Raw genomic sequence first — 18,333 nt, 5'->3', positions numbered from 1 at the left:
CACCCTCACATACCCAGCCCCCACATCCTGTGCACCTCCCCCCATCCTGACTCTTGCACCCCCCCCCATTACCACCCTCACCCTGAGCACCAAATGGGAGCTCCTGCACCCCCCCCCACATACCCACCTGCACCCCTCAGACTAAATGGGAGCTGCCCAGGTAAGTGCCCCACACCCAAACCTCCTGCCCCAACCCTGAGCCCCCTCCCTCATTCTAGCTCCTGTCCAGACCCTTCACCCCCAGCTCTGTGCTCAGTGCACTCCCACCCTTAGCTCAGCGCAGAGAAAGGAAGAGAATGGGCCAGAACCAGGGAGAAGGTAGGTATGCACTGTATGTGGGCAGGGCCGGGACCCCAGACTGGCAGCGGGCTGAGCGGGTCCAGCAACCAGGATCTCGGCTGGCAGGAGCCGGCGGATGGAACCCTTGAGTGGTTTATCACTGCTGGTCTGGGGTTCTGGCTGCCAGACCCTTGCCAGCCGAGGTCCCAGCTGCAGGTCCCGCTCAGCCTGCTGCCGGCATAGGTGAACAGAACCCCAAATCAGCAGCGGGCTGAGCAGGCCAGCGGAGTAAGATCAACATTTTAATTTAATTTTAAATGAAGCTTCTTAAACATTTTGAAAACCTTGTTTATTTTACAACACAACAATAGTTTAGTTAAATAATACATAGACTTATAGAGAGAGACCTTCTAAAAAAACATTAAAATGCATTACCGGCACACGAAATGTTAAATTAAAGTGAATAAATGAAGACTTGGCACACCACTTCTGAAAGGCTGCTAACCTCTGGTGTAGAGAGTTTTCACTGGAAGTGTCTGTATGATACCTGCTCTGGTCAATAAAGACAAGCCTTCAGTCTACAAGGCTGTCAATGGAGCACTTTCCTCAGCACTAAATTCACACACACGCACACACCATGAAAAATAAAGCAAATGCTGAGCAGATAACAGCTGGTGCAGAGAGGAGCCAGTGTCACTAAGCACACCTGGAAAACCAGCACAAAGAACAACCAGGGCGGAGGCTGCAGATTTGGCTCCCAAACATCATAAACTAGGATGGATGGAGAAAAGCAACAATCAATAAGGAGGAGGTAACAGAGACACTGAGGCACTCAGAGCACCAGGGAAGACTAGACAGCATATAAGCTCTCCAGATCAGATCTTCCCAGCTCATACTCACCCCATGGCTTCCCTCAAAGCACTCAGTCTGGTGATAAACATTGCAGCTTCTTTCCTGGGCCTCTAGTTTCACTCAGCTGCCCCTTAAATATGGATGCAATGGAGGAACAGAGAGCAAACGCATTAGTTTCTCTCATGCACCTGCTGCTTCTTGTCACCAACTTCAACAGTAAGCTCTATAGTCGCTTCACTCCATGTTTGTACAGCACTGAGCACTGAGGCCTCGGCCCCTGATTGGGCCCTGTGGAACAGGACTAGGCAGTTTTACCTCTCAGTTGTCATGAAAGAGCCAAGTGGAAGATTTAAAAATCCCGTGAAAAAGTCATCACTGAGATATTAGTAAAACAAAATTATGGGAGCATTTATTTATGCTTCATACAAGAACAGTCTAGATCAGGGATCGGCAACCTTTGGCACATGGCCCACCAGGGTAAGGCCCGTGGCAGGCCAGGCCGGTTTGTTTACCTCCCGCGTCCGCAGGTCCAGCTGATCGCGGCTCCCACTGGCCGCGGTTTGCTGCTCCTGGTCAATGGGGGCTGTGGGAAGCGACGGCCAGCACATCCCTCGGCCCACGCCACTTCCCACAGCCCCCACTGGCCTGGGATGGCGAACCATGGCCAGTGGGAGCTGCGATCGGCTGAAACTGTGGGCGTGGCAAGTAAACAAACCGGCCCGGCCAGCCAGGGGGCTTACCCTAGCGAGCCGTGTGACAAAGGTTGCCAATCCCTGGTCTAGATGTTGGGCCTAATTTAAACTGTAGGCCACTTGATCATATTCCTCCTGCATGACACAAAGCTCCATCAGAGGGAATTGTTAGAGCTGTCCCTTAGTCAGCTCTAGGATGGTTGGGAAAGGGAAGCAACTAACTAGCTATAGTTTAAAGGGAGTCAATGGTTCATGAGTGGCCAATACATTTTTAAAGTAAAATTAAATAGGAAATTCAATGCAAAGCTTAATCAGCTTAAAAGCAAAGGATTATGAAAGTCACATCCACGCTCTTTAAACAAGGAGAACTCAGCCTGTTAGTGTCCAGCCTGTTCAATTCCCAGGAATTCAGAGAACAGGGAGAACAGACTGGAATAAAGTTCACCGAAGCCTCACTGGATGCCAGGTGAAGAGCATTCATGCAGCAGGAAAGGGCTCTATCAGCACTGTCAGTTGGTAGAGCACAAGTCAGTATGCAATCCCTCTTCCCTGCTGTGGATGTGGCCTGAGAGTTCCCTGAGGAAGTGATGATAGGCACCAGGATGGCCAGGCAGGGCACAGAGACTGAAATGATTAACCAGGGCTAAAGGTGTTGCTCTCAGTAGTGGGTTTCCTAGTTGAAGGGTAACACCATTGCCTTAAGGAGATGGCACATTTTCCATTGCTTTGCCGATGCATGTACTTAGGACGCTCACATTGCCCAAGTTAGGGCTTCACTGGCAACTTGCCCAGAGCCAAAGGACCACATCTCCTTTGCATAACATGCAGCAAATTGCAGTGCTGTCTTCAATAAAGAGGCAGCCTACTGAGTTTACAGGGTCCATCTCGAAATGCTCTTTCTTGATCCTAGGAGAAGCACCATCTTTCTGAGGAGATGTAAAACCCAGGCTCCCTCGGCACTTGCCTTCAGTGGGCGTCATAGGGGTTGGACACCATATACCCTCATTATTACTGTTACCTTACTGTATACGTAACAACCACGCTAGATAAAATCATAATCACTGTTTGCTTGAAATCAATCCAGCCGGTCCAATAATGGACAATTATACTGGCCTGGATATTCTTTCCTGTGCAAGCAAAAAGCACAGTCACTACGGCATCCTGTCTCTGCAGTATCTATTGCAACATTTCAGTGCTACATTTTCACTTTCATAATGCAAACATGACAGCTAATTTCTACCACCAAGCACTCAATTAGGTTAAAAAACCGCCCAGCTGCAACAGCAGCAAGCAACACTTCCTCTTCCCAACAGCAACTCACGGAAGGTCTGATCCTGAGCTCACTTAACCCATGTAGCTCCATTGACTTTAATGGAGTTACGCCTCATTTACACCAGAAGAAGTGAAAACAGAAACAGGCCCAAACTGAGAGAAGCAGGAGGTTATACTCAGACAACTTGCAAACTCCACCCTACAAGGATTGAAAAGAAACCTGACTAGATGGTGATAGGCTTCCTGGTGTGTGCATGTATCTCAGCAATGGTGTTCCTCTGCACACTGCTCTGACCACACCAGCTTCATATACACGGGGACCTCAGATCTTGCGGTTTGACGAGGGTATTCTGGTCCCCTGGAGAGTCCTGTCAACTTCAGGATTTCCTTGCCCTTGAACTGCAGGGAAACTAGGGCTCCTCAGGGGAGGTGAAGGTGGCTCTTAGCCTGGTGAATGCATGGCCACCCTGCCTGGGGTGAATAGGTTACCTGCAGCTCTTTCTGAATAACAAATGTGGAAGCTGCAGCAGCAATGAACTCCACAAACTGAAACAAGAACTGAGCTGTCTGACCAGCAAGGGCTGTCTCACCAAAAGGGGCTTTTTCTTCCAGCATGCTCAGTACTGCTGCTGGGAGCAAGTTCACAGCTTAGGAGCAAGACAGAGAGAGAATCTAGCAAGACCGTCTAATCAAAATATAATTCCCCACAATGATTTTATTGCAAGAGCTGGAGGCACTGCTTTCATCCTAAGCTGCCTTTTATTGCTCCCCTCAGCAGCAAAGGAAAACAGCTGTGTAAAGAATGTGTGGTTGGGTCCCAGGAGGAACACAGGGGAAGCATCACAACAGTGTTCCCAATGCCCCAGAGTCTCTCCCACTTACATTATGATGGGAGATGAGACGCCTCAGCCATCTGGGACTCCTCTACCTCTCTGCTGCTCCACACAGCATTAGCAAGGGGCCTCTTGTTCCACGTGTGAAGGGAAATTTGCGTCATGTTCAACCACTCTAGCTTCCCTTCCCAAGGCTGGGAAAGATTCTGGCTCTCACTGCTGGGAGGGGAATCCGGAGACATGGAAAGGGATACAAAGAGCTGCTGAGATGCGCCAGCAATCCCTGTCTCTTATTGCTCCTTCATTCACTCCATATCTCAAACGTGGACTTGCCACTCCCTCCACACAAAGCAGTGATCTGCAGCTTGGGTTATAATGCCGCAGCATTTTGAAGGTGGAAAGCACAAAAGAGGGGCTAACGGCAAACTTCTGCCCCGTCTTGGGGCAAGGGGGAACGAACAGGAAGAGGATAAATGAAGCTCTGCCAAGCTGCACCCTAGCACTACCACCCAGGATCCAGGGTAAATGCTAACCAAGTGCTAGCCACAGTGGAAGGTGACGGTCCACCCAGCACACCTGGCCCCGGGGCTATGACCAAGTTCATGCTCCCACAGCTGCTTGCATACATGCTGGTATTCTGAAGCAAGCACAGGGGAGGGGGGGGGAAGCCCTGACCCTGTTCAGCTTCTACAGAAACTAAGGCCAACAGGAATGTTTGCAGAGTTTGATTTCCCTTTTTCAACCCTAAGGTAAATAAGCTGTTGTTTTTAAATCACTGTAACCTGGCGCATGAGAGCCCCAAAGTGAAATGGACAAGGAGCAAGAGCGGAGCCGACAAGACCATAAGCACTTGCAGGACAAGGTGATATAGATATAGGGGTGGGAGTACGTGCGTAAAATGCCTGCCACATCCTGGATGGTACCGCAACACAAACAATAAACAAATAGTAATTTGTGTCCTTTCGCAGTCCAGGCTGAGAGAAATGTGGAAAAGCAAACCAGCCTACCAGTACATAGGAACAAGCTCAGGCAATGTCTGGTGTCACATCCGAAGGTGGTGCTAATGGGCACAACTTCAATGAAACTAGGCCAATTTACACCAGCTGATGATTTGGCCCATTAACTTTAGCTTGTCAGTGCTCTTTATCACTACAACTTCAGCAATTTTTTTTAAATTTCTTTCTCTTCTAAGTCTCTACAACCTGGTATTTGTCTCGCATGCCACCTGGGCAAGGAGATGGGGAATGTGCTTCCTATTCATTTACACTTGCAAGGAAAAGTGTAGTGACTATAACGCCATTTGCAATATGGTTGTTGAGACCACAGAACCTGGTTCATCAGACACCATTTTAGGGACCTTCTCCTCAATACCAGAAGCAGCGCCCCACCCAAAACACAACTCTGCGGAACAAGCATTACACGCTCCATTGAGTACTCTGAAGCCAAGGAGAAATGTGTTGTGTTGCCAGGGTTGTGTGCCATATGCTGTTCAAAAAGTCAGCTCCAAGTCTGGCTCACTGACCATTCGGCAGTTTGCAGGGTTTAGAAGCAATCTCTCTGTTAAATCACTTTATTCTGCCAAACCACCATGAGAAACATAAGCCTTACAATGTTGCCATAGAGCACAGCCACGCCATGGAAGCGGAAGCTGAAAAGTGGATTCCTCTGACCAAAAGTATTTATCAACAGAGGCTTGTTCTGTAGAACATATGAAAGGAGTCTGGTGGATTTCTGTAGACAGGCATCCATATCTCATCACCTCTGGCTCCTTGGCTGGCAGTCTCAGAGAGAAGCCAAGAACTGCACGAGCTATGGTCTCAACCCTAATGGCAGTTCTTCCAGAGAACGTGTGCCCTGATGTTGTACCTGCTCTGTGGTGAACAGAGGGATTCGGCCTCCAGGGCTATCATTCTGGCACTAAATTCACAACCTGAAAGTGATACCATGGTGAAAATACAAGTTTAACCTCAGTGGCACCTTGCACACGAAGCATCAGAGCTCCTGCACTCTGTCTTCCAAAGGACCATGGGACTCTGAGTTACTTTCAGTTCTTTATGTTCATTAAAGACTCGTCCAGAGCAGAGGGGAAAGCCAAATGAGCATCTATTTTGGTTTACTGAGTGAAGCAGAAACAATACACTCTAGACGTCCTGCTGAAGATCAGGGTCTTCTGCAATTTCCCCATTTCACCAACACAAGTCATAATGCCCTCATGTCAAAGCCACCCTCCCTCCAGCCAAGGTGGGGTGAATCCTGCTCACTGGTGAGCCCATTAATCCTAGTCTGTGTGTTGGCCAGAAGAAGGTCACTGTTAAGTGTCCAGGAATGCTCCTTCCCTGCCTTCTGTCTCTGCTAGACTGGAACGTGAACGCCAAACTGCCACATGACAGAATGCTCCTGGGCCAGTCCCTAATTTAACTGAAGGAAACCAAAGGGCAATGTATGAAACCTCAATGTCTTCCATTGTGAGGAACACAAAAGCTGGATGTCTGCTAGACAGTAAAACAGTCACATAAAAAGCACAGCAACTCGCTTCCAGCCTCATCCTCCAATTAGCAGGAGTCACCCATTGGGCCAAGGAAAGGGGAACAGGTGCATGGCAGAGACTATGCTTTACAGTGCTATCATGCAACTCAACAACACAGCAATGTCAGGTCTGAGGCTCAGCGGTTTAAAGCCAGTCTCCTTAAGGGGAAGAAGAAGAGGTTCTTTTGGAAATCAGCTGGGACAGTGGCGAGTTATGGGGGAGGGGAGGGGAATGGTGTCAGTGCATTTTTACACCCTGTCAGGTTGTTGAATGAAACCTTGAAGGAAATAAAAGCAGCACAGAGTCCTGTGGCACCTTACACACTAACAGACGTATTGGCGCATGAGCTTTCATGGGTGAACATCCACTTTGTTGGATGAAGTGGGTATTCACCCATGAAAGCTCATGCACCAATACGTCTGTTAGTCTATAAGGTGCCACAGGACTCTGTGCTGCTTTTACAGAACCAGACTAACATGGCTACTCCTCTGATCCTAGAGGAAGTAGAATTTCTTACTATAAAGAGGCCTTTGACACTGGAAAAGTTAATGTGGGCTGGCATGCTAGAACAATTTTTATAGTGGGAGTGCCGATGAGAACCACTGAACCAAACTGTAAACCCTGTATATAATGGAAATCACTTCAAGCAAGAGGGTGTGGCAGCACCCCCAGGACTCCTAGTTCCAGCACCTATGATGTGGAATAGAAGCTTCCTTTGATAGAGGCAGCAGGTTAAGACCTTAATTATTCACCTGTGGGGTAGATGCCTTTGAATCACAGGATGAAACAAGGAAAGGAATGTGCTGGTACAACATAGACAAAACCCAGAACCCATACCAGGATGCAACCAGTGGATTCCTACTATGGACAGTAAACACAGGGGCAAATTGCCAGAAATGCAAGGCTTGAAAATGGGCTGATCTGTGCACAGATTCTGAAAAGGGACAAGTCTCCAGCACGCTCAGCGGAACTGCCAGTGGGAATTCTCTGCCTCTGCTCCTTTGCAGTTAGTATCTCATCACTGAAAATGACAAATTCAGCAGCAAGCTGTACTCTGGATTTTTCACATTCAGCGCTGTGTTCCACTGCTTGGAGTTGCTGCTGCATCTCCAAGCAGCGGCCACCTCACCAAAATGTCTGTGTTCTGCTTTGGATGAATCAGTCTGCTCTTCAATAAACTCAGATTCAGTAATAATCTCAACACTTCTCTAGACTTGCACATGGTTACTATTCTCAGACCCTTCTTCCCACCTCTTTTCACTGACTCACACTACAAAGGAACATACCTCCATGCAGTCCAACAAAACGTATACTTGATACAAGTGCAAAGAAGGGTCATCTTTGGCTTCACCTAATTATTCCAGGCCTCAAGACAAAAAGCTTTGATAAACAGCTATTGAGCAAGACTGAGAAGAGGAACAGATAAGAAGCAGAACCTGGGTTCAAGCTATGAGAAATAGCTGGAGTAAGGCACTGATCTAGAGAACTGCTTAATGATTAACAATAATGATTAACTTGCTATATGCTTTTCAACTGAGGACCTCAAAGTGTTTATGCACCCATTAATGAATTAAGCTGTTAACAGGGTGCAGAGAAGCTAAATAGGGAATAATGTATTTCAGTCCATGTGATTTTGAAACGGCTCCAGGCTGCAGCCTGTGTTATTTATTCCTGTGCTGATTTTTAAACAAGTCAAAAATGGAAAAGTCAGACTGAGCCTCGTTATTCCAGAGAATCAGAAAAGATTCCATAACCCGACTGGTATCGTTGGTAACGTCCACTATGCCTGGTCCCTTCCAACACTTGATACCCTCGATAAATTAGCTGCAATTGTCTTTATCCTTTTAAGATGACAAGAGCAGCACAGAATGCATTAAGTTGGCCTATAAATCATACATTTCAGGTCACTTGCAAAATAAGTCCATTTTGGTAAGAAAAGTAAAACATAAAAAGAAAATCCTTTATTCTCTTTCAGTAGCAATGCAGTTATCATGAGAATCATCATTGCCTTCCATATGTAAATAGAGGTTAGCATGCACCCTCAGTGCAATCCTGAATAATTAAGAGACTGATGCAAATAACCATGTTAAACTTGCACTGCGCCTCTCAGGGATTTTGTCTGTTTAGCTGGTCTGGGCCACTAATCATCTACTGCTTTTGAGCACCTTGTTGTGAATTTCTGCAATACTGCTGCAAAAGAAAGGAAAAGGGGGGGATGATGCAGGAGAGCTGGAGTTCTTCAGGATTTCCATGAAGGAAATGGAAAATATGCATGATCTCATGGCGTCCTGACATTTTAGCCTCTTTGGATAATCTGATCCTGTGCTAGAACACAGGGGACTTTGCAGGAGCAGCTTTTAGGCTTCATTGAGAACTCAGTAAGCCAGTTGTAAGCACAGCCTAGTACAGTAGTAATGGGCAGAGACGTCAGAGGCGAGCCTAGGAACCGCCTCCCGTTTATAGTTATAAGCAAAGCATGTGACTGGAGCCTTCACTGCAGTTTCATCAGAGGTTAAGGTACAAGCACAACACACACTTACAACTTCAATCATTTCTCAAACAAATGCATACAAATCATATGCTGGGACTTTCCCCTTCTACACACGTGGGGGGAGAGAAGTGAAATGAAATTAACAAAAGCACTTTCCATACATACCCTATAACCAACACAGACTGCATAACACTTCTGAGGAAACCTGCGCAGTCTGCAAAGATCTATTTGCTGCTGTTAACATTACACACATAACAGATGACATGTACATAATGCTACTACTAAACTACCGCGTATGCGTGCATATATACACACACACACACACATGCAGCCCCCCTCCTCCTTCCTGAGCGCTGCTTTACCGTGTTATATCCCAATTTGTGTCATATTGGGTCGTGTTATATTGGGGTAGAGGTGTATATATATATTATATATAAATAATGTGAGAGAGAGAGATGCTAACTCAGCAAATATTATTTCAAAAAATGTCATGGAAAAAACACTCATTTCATTACATGCCATTTCACAGTTCCAAACTTTGCAGAAAATGTTCACGATAGGGTGGTGCTGCAGCAAACATACAAACTCTCAAAAATGTCTGCATCGTGATGTAAGAAAGAAGAGGGGAAGGTCCTTATTGGAATAACATTTTTAGATTGAAATTTAAAATGTAGAAACTTCAGCTGTCAAAGTGCATGCACAGCATATAATATCATTATTTATTTCATGTTAAACATGCAGAAAAGATGCATTTTATTACTGGGTAGCATACCCAAGACCTTTCACCTGCACAGAGAGCAACCAGACTTTTACAGATTGTAACCTTTCTGAAATACTTTGTTTTTGTAGAATGACATCTATCTATACAATCTCATATTCTCCCGTGTTTCCTCATCACTAATTCCTCTGGTAATAACAAATCATTCCAACCAGAAAATACAAACTCTGTTTGTAAAATGTCCTCTCCCCACTTCTCACCTTTTCTGACCCTTCATTTGTAATCAAACTGTCAGCAGCTTGCAGTTAATAATGAAAGTTGCCACACACACATACCCACTGCCAATATCCCATGCTAAACTGGAAATCTCCAGTGCCGGTGTCTGCTTCAGGAGGCACAGAGACCACATCAATCTAGCTTGTGGCAAGACCTGCCTAGTTCTGTCTGGCACAAGCACCGGAGACAAATGAGATTTACTAAGTCTTCAACTCTTATTTGTTATGAATCCAAACAGCAGTTCTTCCCCAGCTCCTGCAGTTAAAACAAATAAACCAGTGAGAGAAGAAGGGCTAGCATTTATGTGGCAGATCCACAATCAAAGCTGTTTTGTAATCTGCGGTTATGAGACTGAGGGTGTGTTGAAGCTGGGGGGTATAAGTAACTATAGAAAACTCTTTCCATTTGCAACAGGCTCTGGGCACATAAATCTAGCTGCAAAATGTGTGGTCATGCTCCAGATCAGTCATGGTTTCAGCTATTGCAGAGTTTATTGTTTAGCCCCTTTCCGCCACCCCCCAAAATGGAAAAGCATGCAGCCTTCGATATATCTAGCACGCACCCTCTCGTGATCATGCAGAAGCTGCCAAGGAGACTTAACCTGATTTTAATATCCAGCTCTGTCCAAAAAGGAGCTGATCCAGATTTTTAAGTTGCTTATTTAAAACAGTGAGACCCCTCTCACTCCATCCCCCAGATCTCAGCCTGCATACATGTAACTGACACATGGCATGACTCATTCGCACAGTCTAATTCTTATCTGCCCCCATCACCACTATATCTCTGGAGTAACAAGCAGGGGCAACACAATGGTTAATCCATCTACCAAATGCCAGCCCTAGCATTCAGGCCAGGCTGTTTGTTGGGACGGGAGAAGCCAACCCGGGCAACAACCAATTCCCCTCTCACTCCCTCCTCCCTCACCTTCTTTCATCCACTTGTCTGAAGAAGAAGAAAAAAGGAAACACATTGGAAAATGGGGGTGAGCAGAAATTAATACATTAGCCTGAAAACTTTAAGGAACTCTGCATTCACACGGGTTCTCAAACTGGGGGTTGTGACCACTCGGGGTCGTGAGGTTATTACACAGGGGGTCGCAAGCTATCAGCCTCCACTCACAAACCCTGCTTCACCTCCAGCATTTATAATACTGTCAAATATAAAAAAAAAGTGTTTTTAATGTATAAGGTGGGGAGGGGGTCACACAGAGGGGCTTGCTGTGTGAAAGGGGTCACCAATTCAAAAGTTTGAGAACCACTGCAACTAGACTGTTCCTTCCCATCATTACCCCCCCAACACACAACTATCACTTCCTCCCACAACCGGACGCCCCCCCAGGCGCTGTCACCCCCTCCCCCAACAATTGCACTTCCTCAGACGGTCCCCCTCCCACAACACTCCCCCTAGTCACATCACACACAATAACCCTGCAAAGACGGATTGATTGAGCCCTGGCAGGGCCCTTGTGCCTTAATCGTCGTCCCCCCTCACCCCCCTGTGTGCAGCCCCGCCGGGCTGCTATGCATGGGGAAGGTGCCTGGCAGCAGCACCCAGGAGTCCACGTGTGAGTGGTGCTGAAAGTGCTCGGGCGCAGCGAGCTTTCCCCCGAATAAGGGCTCGAGCCTCCTTGGGAGCGCAACGTAGCAGCCTCCCCGGTGCCAAATCCCCCACTGCTGCGCGGGGGGCTTTGCACGCGCACCCCCGTCAGTCAGGGCTGCCGACTGCAGCCTCCCATGCTTCTCCCACTGGGACTGCAGCAGCAGCGTGCAGCCCCCTAGATCCGCCTCTGCCTGCCTGGTGCCTGGAGGGATCACGAGTCCCTGCACCCCAAGCTCCCCCTTCCTGGCGTAGGGCCGGTATCAGGGTTTCCTGTACCCGCAGACTTCTCTCGCCCTCTCTGCTGTATGCGAGGAATCAGGAATGCCCCATCTTTGGTACATGGAGAAACCGGTGTTTCTGCACCCCAGACTCCCTGGTCCTCAGTGCATGAGGGGGAGCAGGGGCTTCTGCACCCCCAGATTTGCCTCTGTCTGGGGCACAGGCATCAAGGCTCCCTGCCTCTGGTGTATGGGGGATCCGGGTTCCCTGCACCTCGCGGCTCCCCTGTTCCCGGTGCATGGGGTGCAGAGCTCCGCGGCGCATGGGGGATCCGGGCTCGGTGCACGGGGTGCAGGGCTCCCCGCTCCGCGGCTCCCCGGTACCTGGCTGTCGGTGAGATAGCTGAACACGAAGGAGGAGAGCTCCTCGTCCAGCAGCGCGCTGCAGTCTGGCGACGGCTCCGCCATCTTCCAGCTCCGGCTCAGGCTCCGGCAGCGGCGGACCAAGCATGCGGCGAGCCTAGAGCGCCGGGAAGCCGGCGGGGCGGAGCCGGGCCGCTCTGCTGGGAGGAGCCACGAGCCGGCCGGCTGCAGAAGCCGGCCGGGCGGGGAGGAGGGGATCTTAGCCGGCCCGCCTGTGGGACCGGCCCAGCCAGCGGCATCGGAGCCCGGGAAGGGGCCGGGTCCTGTCCGGAGGTTCCTGGCCTGTTCTTGTTCTCTGCGTCCCCAAGGGGGCAGGGCCCCACCCCAAGCCTGCCCCAAGGAGCAAAAAACACACACACACACACACACACACACACACACACACACACACACACACACACACACTCTCTCTCTCTGCTTGGACTTATTCCTGGAGGGTTTGTCACGTGATATCTTTAATTAAAGTTTAATCTTTAATTCCTGGAGACTCCAGAACAATCCTGGAGGGTTGGCAATGGTTCAGCCAAAGGACCTTCCCCACTGGATAGCCTCCCCTGCGGGAACAAGTCCCCCCCTGAGAGGCAGACCCTGCCCCTGAGAGCCACTCCCAAGGCTGCAGGCCCACCCCCGACAGCTTCCCCTGAGAGCACCCCCCCCAAGGGGCATCCCTTCCTCAAGAGCATCCCCAAAGGAACCAGCCCCGCCTCCCCACCCCCAAGAATATCCCCCTTTCAGATACTGAGCCCCATAGTGCCTCTCTTCCCCAAGGGGTGCAGGATAGCTCCCTTGGGGTTCTGGGGTGAAGGACACTCAGAACAGCTCTCCCAGGACAGGGGGTAAAACACTTCCCATGGGGTGAGAGAAAGGCAGCCCCAAAAGCAAACCATCTGGGCAGGACACTGGCCTAACTCATGTAATTTCCAACTCCTCGTAGGGCGGCTCTGACGTCAGAGCCTGTGTCACACCTTTGGGCCCTGGCCAGGTTGTGAATAACACTGATGAAAACCCCCAGCAGGGCCGGCTTTTGGAAGTGCGGGGCCCAATTCGAATAGTTTTGACAGGGCCCCGACAGGGATGACTTAAAAAACAAACAAACAAACAAAAAGAACACCCAGTGGCGCTCTGAGTCTTCGGCGGCGGGTCCTTCACTCACTCCAGGTCTTCGGCAGCCCTGAAGGACCCACCGCCAAAGACCCGGAGCTAGCGAAGTGCCCACCATCGAAGTGTTGCCGAAGACCCGGAGTGCTACTGGGTGAGTAAAAATTGAAAAGGAGCCTCTAGCCAGGGAAGGGATTCTCACTGGGCATGGGGCCCGATTCGGGGGAATTGGTGGAATAGGCCTAAAGCCGGCCTTGACCCCCAGTAATGTTAAAAAGAGCTCTCCAGGGATGAGCAAATCCCTTTGTTTGAATCTCACATCAATGACATAAGGCAATGCTGTCCCCTCACCGCTGCATGTTGATGCGACAGCAAACGGATGGCTCTCCAATCATGCTTTTCAATGGTCATCTTATTCCATAAAGTTCACTGCAAAAGCTGGCTGAGCCGAGCCCTGAGGGTCTCAAGCAGACAGAGAAGCAACTCCCCTCACCTTCTCTCAATCGATATGTTAGATAGAAATGGGAGAAAAGCAGAAAAAAGAATAAAAATATCCATTAGTTACATGCCGCTTCAGGTCAGAAAACAGAATACAATCAATTCAAAGAGGTAAGGCCAGCTATTTACTAAGGTTTGTTCTATGCACAGAGTTTGTACTGATATAATTGTGTTGTTTGGGGGATGATTATTATTATTTTTTTAACAAAAAAAGTGATACTGGTACAACCCTAGTGTGGATAAAGTTATATGTATAAAGGTGCCTTATAATAGTAGAGGTTATTTTCCTTCTGCACAGGAATAAACTCTACTGGTATAAGCCACATTTATACTGATTTAATTGCATCTGCACTAGGTAGGTTGTGCTGCTTTAGCTATACTGGCATATTGTGCTGCTTTAATGACATACTCTAACTTTTGAAATCCTTTTATTACTAGCTGAAGCACGGACTGCTGTGAGAAGTCCTTCTGACTTCTGTCGGCCTATTCATAGTAATAAACATTATGCCCAACAGTAAAAATGTTGGCAGGATTGGTCCTTTAAACTGGAGAGACCAAACTTTACAGCACCTCAGACTGCATTGGCAGCATGCCAGGAGCCTGAGAATTGCACCTTGTTGGCATATAAATGCACATAGTCATTAGAATTGCTTGCACAGGCCCTCAACCATGTGACTAGCCCCTGAATATACACAATAAGGAGAGTACATAGTGACCCAAAGTAAAGAATGAAGAGGACTAAAAGGTCGCCAGTAACTCAGGGCTGCATTTCGTATGTGGTGTTCTCTCTGTCACAGTGAATGGTTTCATGTTGCAGGCACAATTTTCTGGCTTATATTTTGCTGCCCACACTAAAAGCTCTTTCAGAAATAATTCATCACTGGACCAAAATTTCATGAACATTCTAACTTCACATATCCACAAGGATTACAAGGGGAAAAAGCACTGCTTGGCAGTGCAGGCAGCTAAATTAGCTGCCGTGAAATTGATCAGAGTAGCAACACATGCAAACTACTGGGCCCAGATCCCCAAATCCTATCAAACTGCTCAGATGAGACCATATGATACTTACAGGCATAAGCTGATTATGCAAGTAAGGGATATGTACTGATTTAGGTGGAGTGGATCATGGTTGTATTTCTCTAAATGGATTAATATAAATTTAATGTTGTTTGAGGCCATCAGCAATAAAAATCTGTAGCTGTTGAACTTTGTCTTCACATTGCTGTTTCAAAGGAAGGAGTATTTCCAACCACTGATTAGCTCTCTGTAGAGCACATGCTTTAGGCACTATTCCATGTACTAAAATCAAGAAAAAGAAGGATTTGGCAATAGTCATTTTACAAAATAGTACAAGTTAGTCTGAGTGGTCTACAAACAAAAAACTATGTCAACACACCATAAAGAGGTTGTGGTTAGCATAGATGATTGGTGACTCCCCATACTGGAGGAGCACAAGCAAGCTAAAGAGAAGGACACATGACCACCCTATGTTCCTCCCTGGCCCAGTGATCACTCCCGCCCTGTGCCCAGCCTAGGGCCGCAGCACTCTTCCCACCCCACATTCCCTGTGACGGTAAGGGGGTCTCTGTCCTTCTCTCCCTGCGCTTCCCCCACACACATTCAGCCACTCTCCCTGGCAGCTGGGCAGAGAGCAGGACGGAGCCACCTTCTGTCTGAGAGAGCATAATAATGGTTGGCACTTCTGTAGCACTTTTCATGCATAGATCTCTAAGGGTTTCACAAAGGAAGGGATGTCATCATTTTAAAGATGGGAAGAGACACAGAGAGGGAAATTGAAACTCAAGGTCACGTGGAGGAGAGTTGCTGACAGACTCAGGACTCTCAGCTCCTAGTCCTGTGCTCTATGAACTTGACAGTGCTACCACTACCACCCCTATATCCTATATATACAGAATGACACCACAGGGCAAGAGTGGTCAGTGAGGAGAGCAGTGCTGAAGGCTTCACAAATTAAGTATGATTTATGGAGGAATTTAGTGCACAAAAGTGGGAACCAAGTCCATGTATGGTTTTATATTCTATATATGCTCCAAAGAATAAGCTAATTATAAAGTTTCAACCTTGCATCTGAATTTCCCTCAAATTGTTGATTTAAAGCCAGACCATAGTTTTATATTTAACAGTGTGTGTGTGAATTTTTTTTTTTTACACATGAAAGTGTACAGTTAGCATGATTGATCAGACATGGGCTATAACACACATATCTCATATCTACCCCACAAGGACATCGAATACATGACTAGTGTTCTGGTGTAAATCCATAGAAGAATCCATAGAAGGAAAGCTAGATAAAGCACATGCTGAGTGGATTTCTTTGTAAGTTAAATCTCTCCATGCGAAGTCTTTCCATTGATTTGAATGAGAGCTGGATTCATTCCTGAATGAGGAACTCTGCATTAGATTACATCACTGAGAGTCAGAGCTTCTGCATTCCCAGCTCAGCTTGTGACTAAAGTTGTGATTCTGGACAAGTTATTTACTGTTCCGTGCCTCATTTTTTCCACCTGTATCATGGGAATAATGATACTTCCCTAGCTCACAAGATCATTGTGAGAATTAATTAACTAAAGTTTGCAAAGTGCTTTGAGATCTTCAGATGGAGAGCAGTATAGAAGAGTCAGTTATTATTGTTATGATTGTTGTTTTCCTTCCCTTAGAAATAAACTACACGGCTGCTTTAAAAATATCCAACTTGTGGGTTTAGGATGTGCCATTTGCATGTTATGTTGAGGCAAAAGAGTTAATCATACATAATGTGGTATTATATATACTTCTTATGGATGTAGAGTGGTTACACAACAACAGCATAAGTTAATTGGTTGCCACATCTTTTTTAAATCAAAACATTTGAGTTGTGCAAGGAAAGAAAAGTAGTTGACAGTGCTCAGACATCTTGTTTGTGTATTTATGTAACTGAAGAAAGCACAACCAAACTCATTTATAAAACAAAACGTTTTGTTAATTAAAAACAAACTTTCCCCTTTTATTCCATGCTTCAGGCAAAACTAGTTTTTTATGAATGAGTTGTAAACCCCAGAGAAATGAAATGTTATAATGGAATGCCTGGCAGACATAGAAGAAATACCAGAGACAATAGGATAAGTAGGGTATTGTAAAGCAATTTTTTTCTCCTGTGCTAGTGAAAGGCAGTGAAATTTCCTGGTTTATCCAAAACAAAGGGGCCAGAAGCTGTTATGTTTCTGGGTCCATCTCATGTGAATTTCTGATACCTCAAGATCCAGTGATATATATTCTTTGCTCTATTTGGAGCATGCCGAGTGGTCCTACAGGCCATACTGACCCAGGAGCCCACTGAATTTTAAGCTAAAAAAATGTTCAGAACATCTTCCTCGTTCATAATTGTATGGGTTTGTGTGAGCCATGGATTATAACCAGTGTGATCTCCAAGAGTTTAACCAGCTTTACAGCCAGCTGCTGCAATGTGATGCTTGGCCCAGAGAGGCTGGGTATAATATTACCAATTTAAAGTGTGACAGGAAAAGGCTGCAGATGCCCTTTCAAAACAGCAGGACACAGAGAGCAACTAATGTCATTAGGCCGCTGGTCAAGAGAGGACACAGAGTTTATATATACCATTGCCCTACCAAAGGCCAAATGTGGGACATAAAGAAGAGAGCCAATGGAAATCAACTGAGTGAGAAACACCCAAAATGCTGTGTGAACTCTCTGGCTTTGGTTTCATGTCTCAGATGCTTCTGATGCTTGTAAAACAGAAAATGTTGTAATCATTGAGTGGGCATGCAGTGAAATGCAGGGACATTCAAATGCAGATGTCCATATTATAATACTGTATGTTTTCCTGGCTCCTCCTTGGTAGGTTTCAACATGCCCATGGGGTCTGCTAGACAACCTGGGCTGGGCTCTGGCTTTCCTTCCTGTGTGGGAAAAACAAAGGGATGGAGCTAGCTCAAACACTACCTACTGATGAGCAAAAGTACCACCACTTTCCTGCCAGGCCCCCGCGCCCCACATCTGATCCAATAAATTGTCCAGGTCTGTGATCCTCTGTCTCCTCTCTAGATAAAGAATGAAACAGTCAACAAAGTTATAGAGATAAGGTGGGTAAGCTAATATCTTGTATCGGGCCAACTTCTGTTGGTAGAAGAGACAAGCTTTCAAGCTGCGCAGAGCTCTTCAGGTCTGGAAATGGCCCTCAGAGTGTCACAGCTAAATACAAATTGGAACAAATTGTGTCACATAAGGGTTTAGCATGTTGTAAGAGATCATCCAAGCTGATGTGGGCAGTTAATAACTCTGCAGTCATAGTAAAAAAGAGGGTTAGTGGGTTATAGATCATTGTTAATGAGCCATAAATCCAGTGTCTTTATTAAGTCCATGATTTTTAGTGTCTAATAAGTAATGAATTTAAATTCCCAGGCTCATCTTTTGAAGTGTTGTTTAGGTTTCTGTTGAGGACAAGGACTGAGAGGTCAGATATGGAGTGATCGTTTTGTGAAAAGTGTTCACCCATGGGTGGTATAGTGGTTTTGTCTTTTATCATTTTTATGTGTG

General features: G+C 46.8%; 1 protein-coding gene across 2 annotated transcripts in view; it reads right to left on the bottom strand.

Annotated features, from left to right (window-relative positions):
- PPARGC1B (PPARG coactivator 1 beta) overlaps nucleotides 1–12,249 on the bottom strand; it is a 95,444-nt gene extending 83,195 nt beyond the window's left edge. For both annotated transcript variants that reach the window (XM_050962568.1, XM_050962569.1), the window contains exon 1: nucleotides 12,142–12,249. In XM_050962568.1, coding sequence (XP_050818525.1) covers nucleotides 12,142–12,225 — 84 coding nt within the window. In that variant the 5' untranslated portion in view covers nucleotides 12,226–12,249. The remainder of the gene's footprint in view (nucleotides 1–12,141) is intronic.
- Nucleotides 12,250–18,333: the final 6,084 nt, after the last annotated feature.

This window comes from Gopherus flavomarginatus, chromosome 7 (assembly GCF_025201925.1).
Source record: "Gopherus flavomarginatus isolate rGopFla2 chromosome 7, rGopFla2.mat.asm, whole genome shotgun sequence".
In the NCBI taxonomy this organism is placed as follows: Eukaryota; Metazoa; Chordata; order Testudines; family Testudinidae; genus Gopherus; species Gopherus flavomarginatus.
The sequence above is the reverse complement of the archived record's forward strand: the minus strand, read 5'-3'. Positions and strand labels throughout refer to the sequence as shown.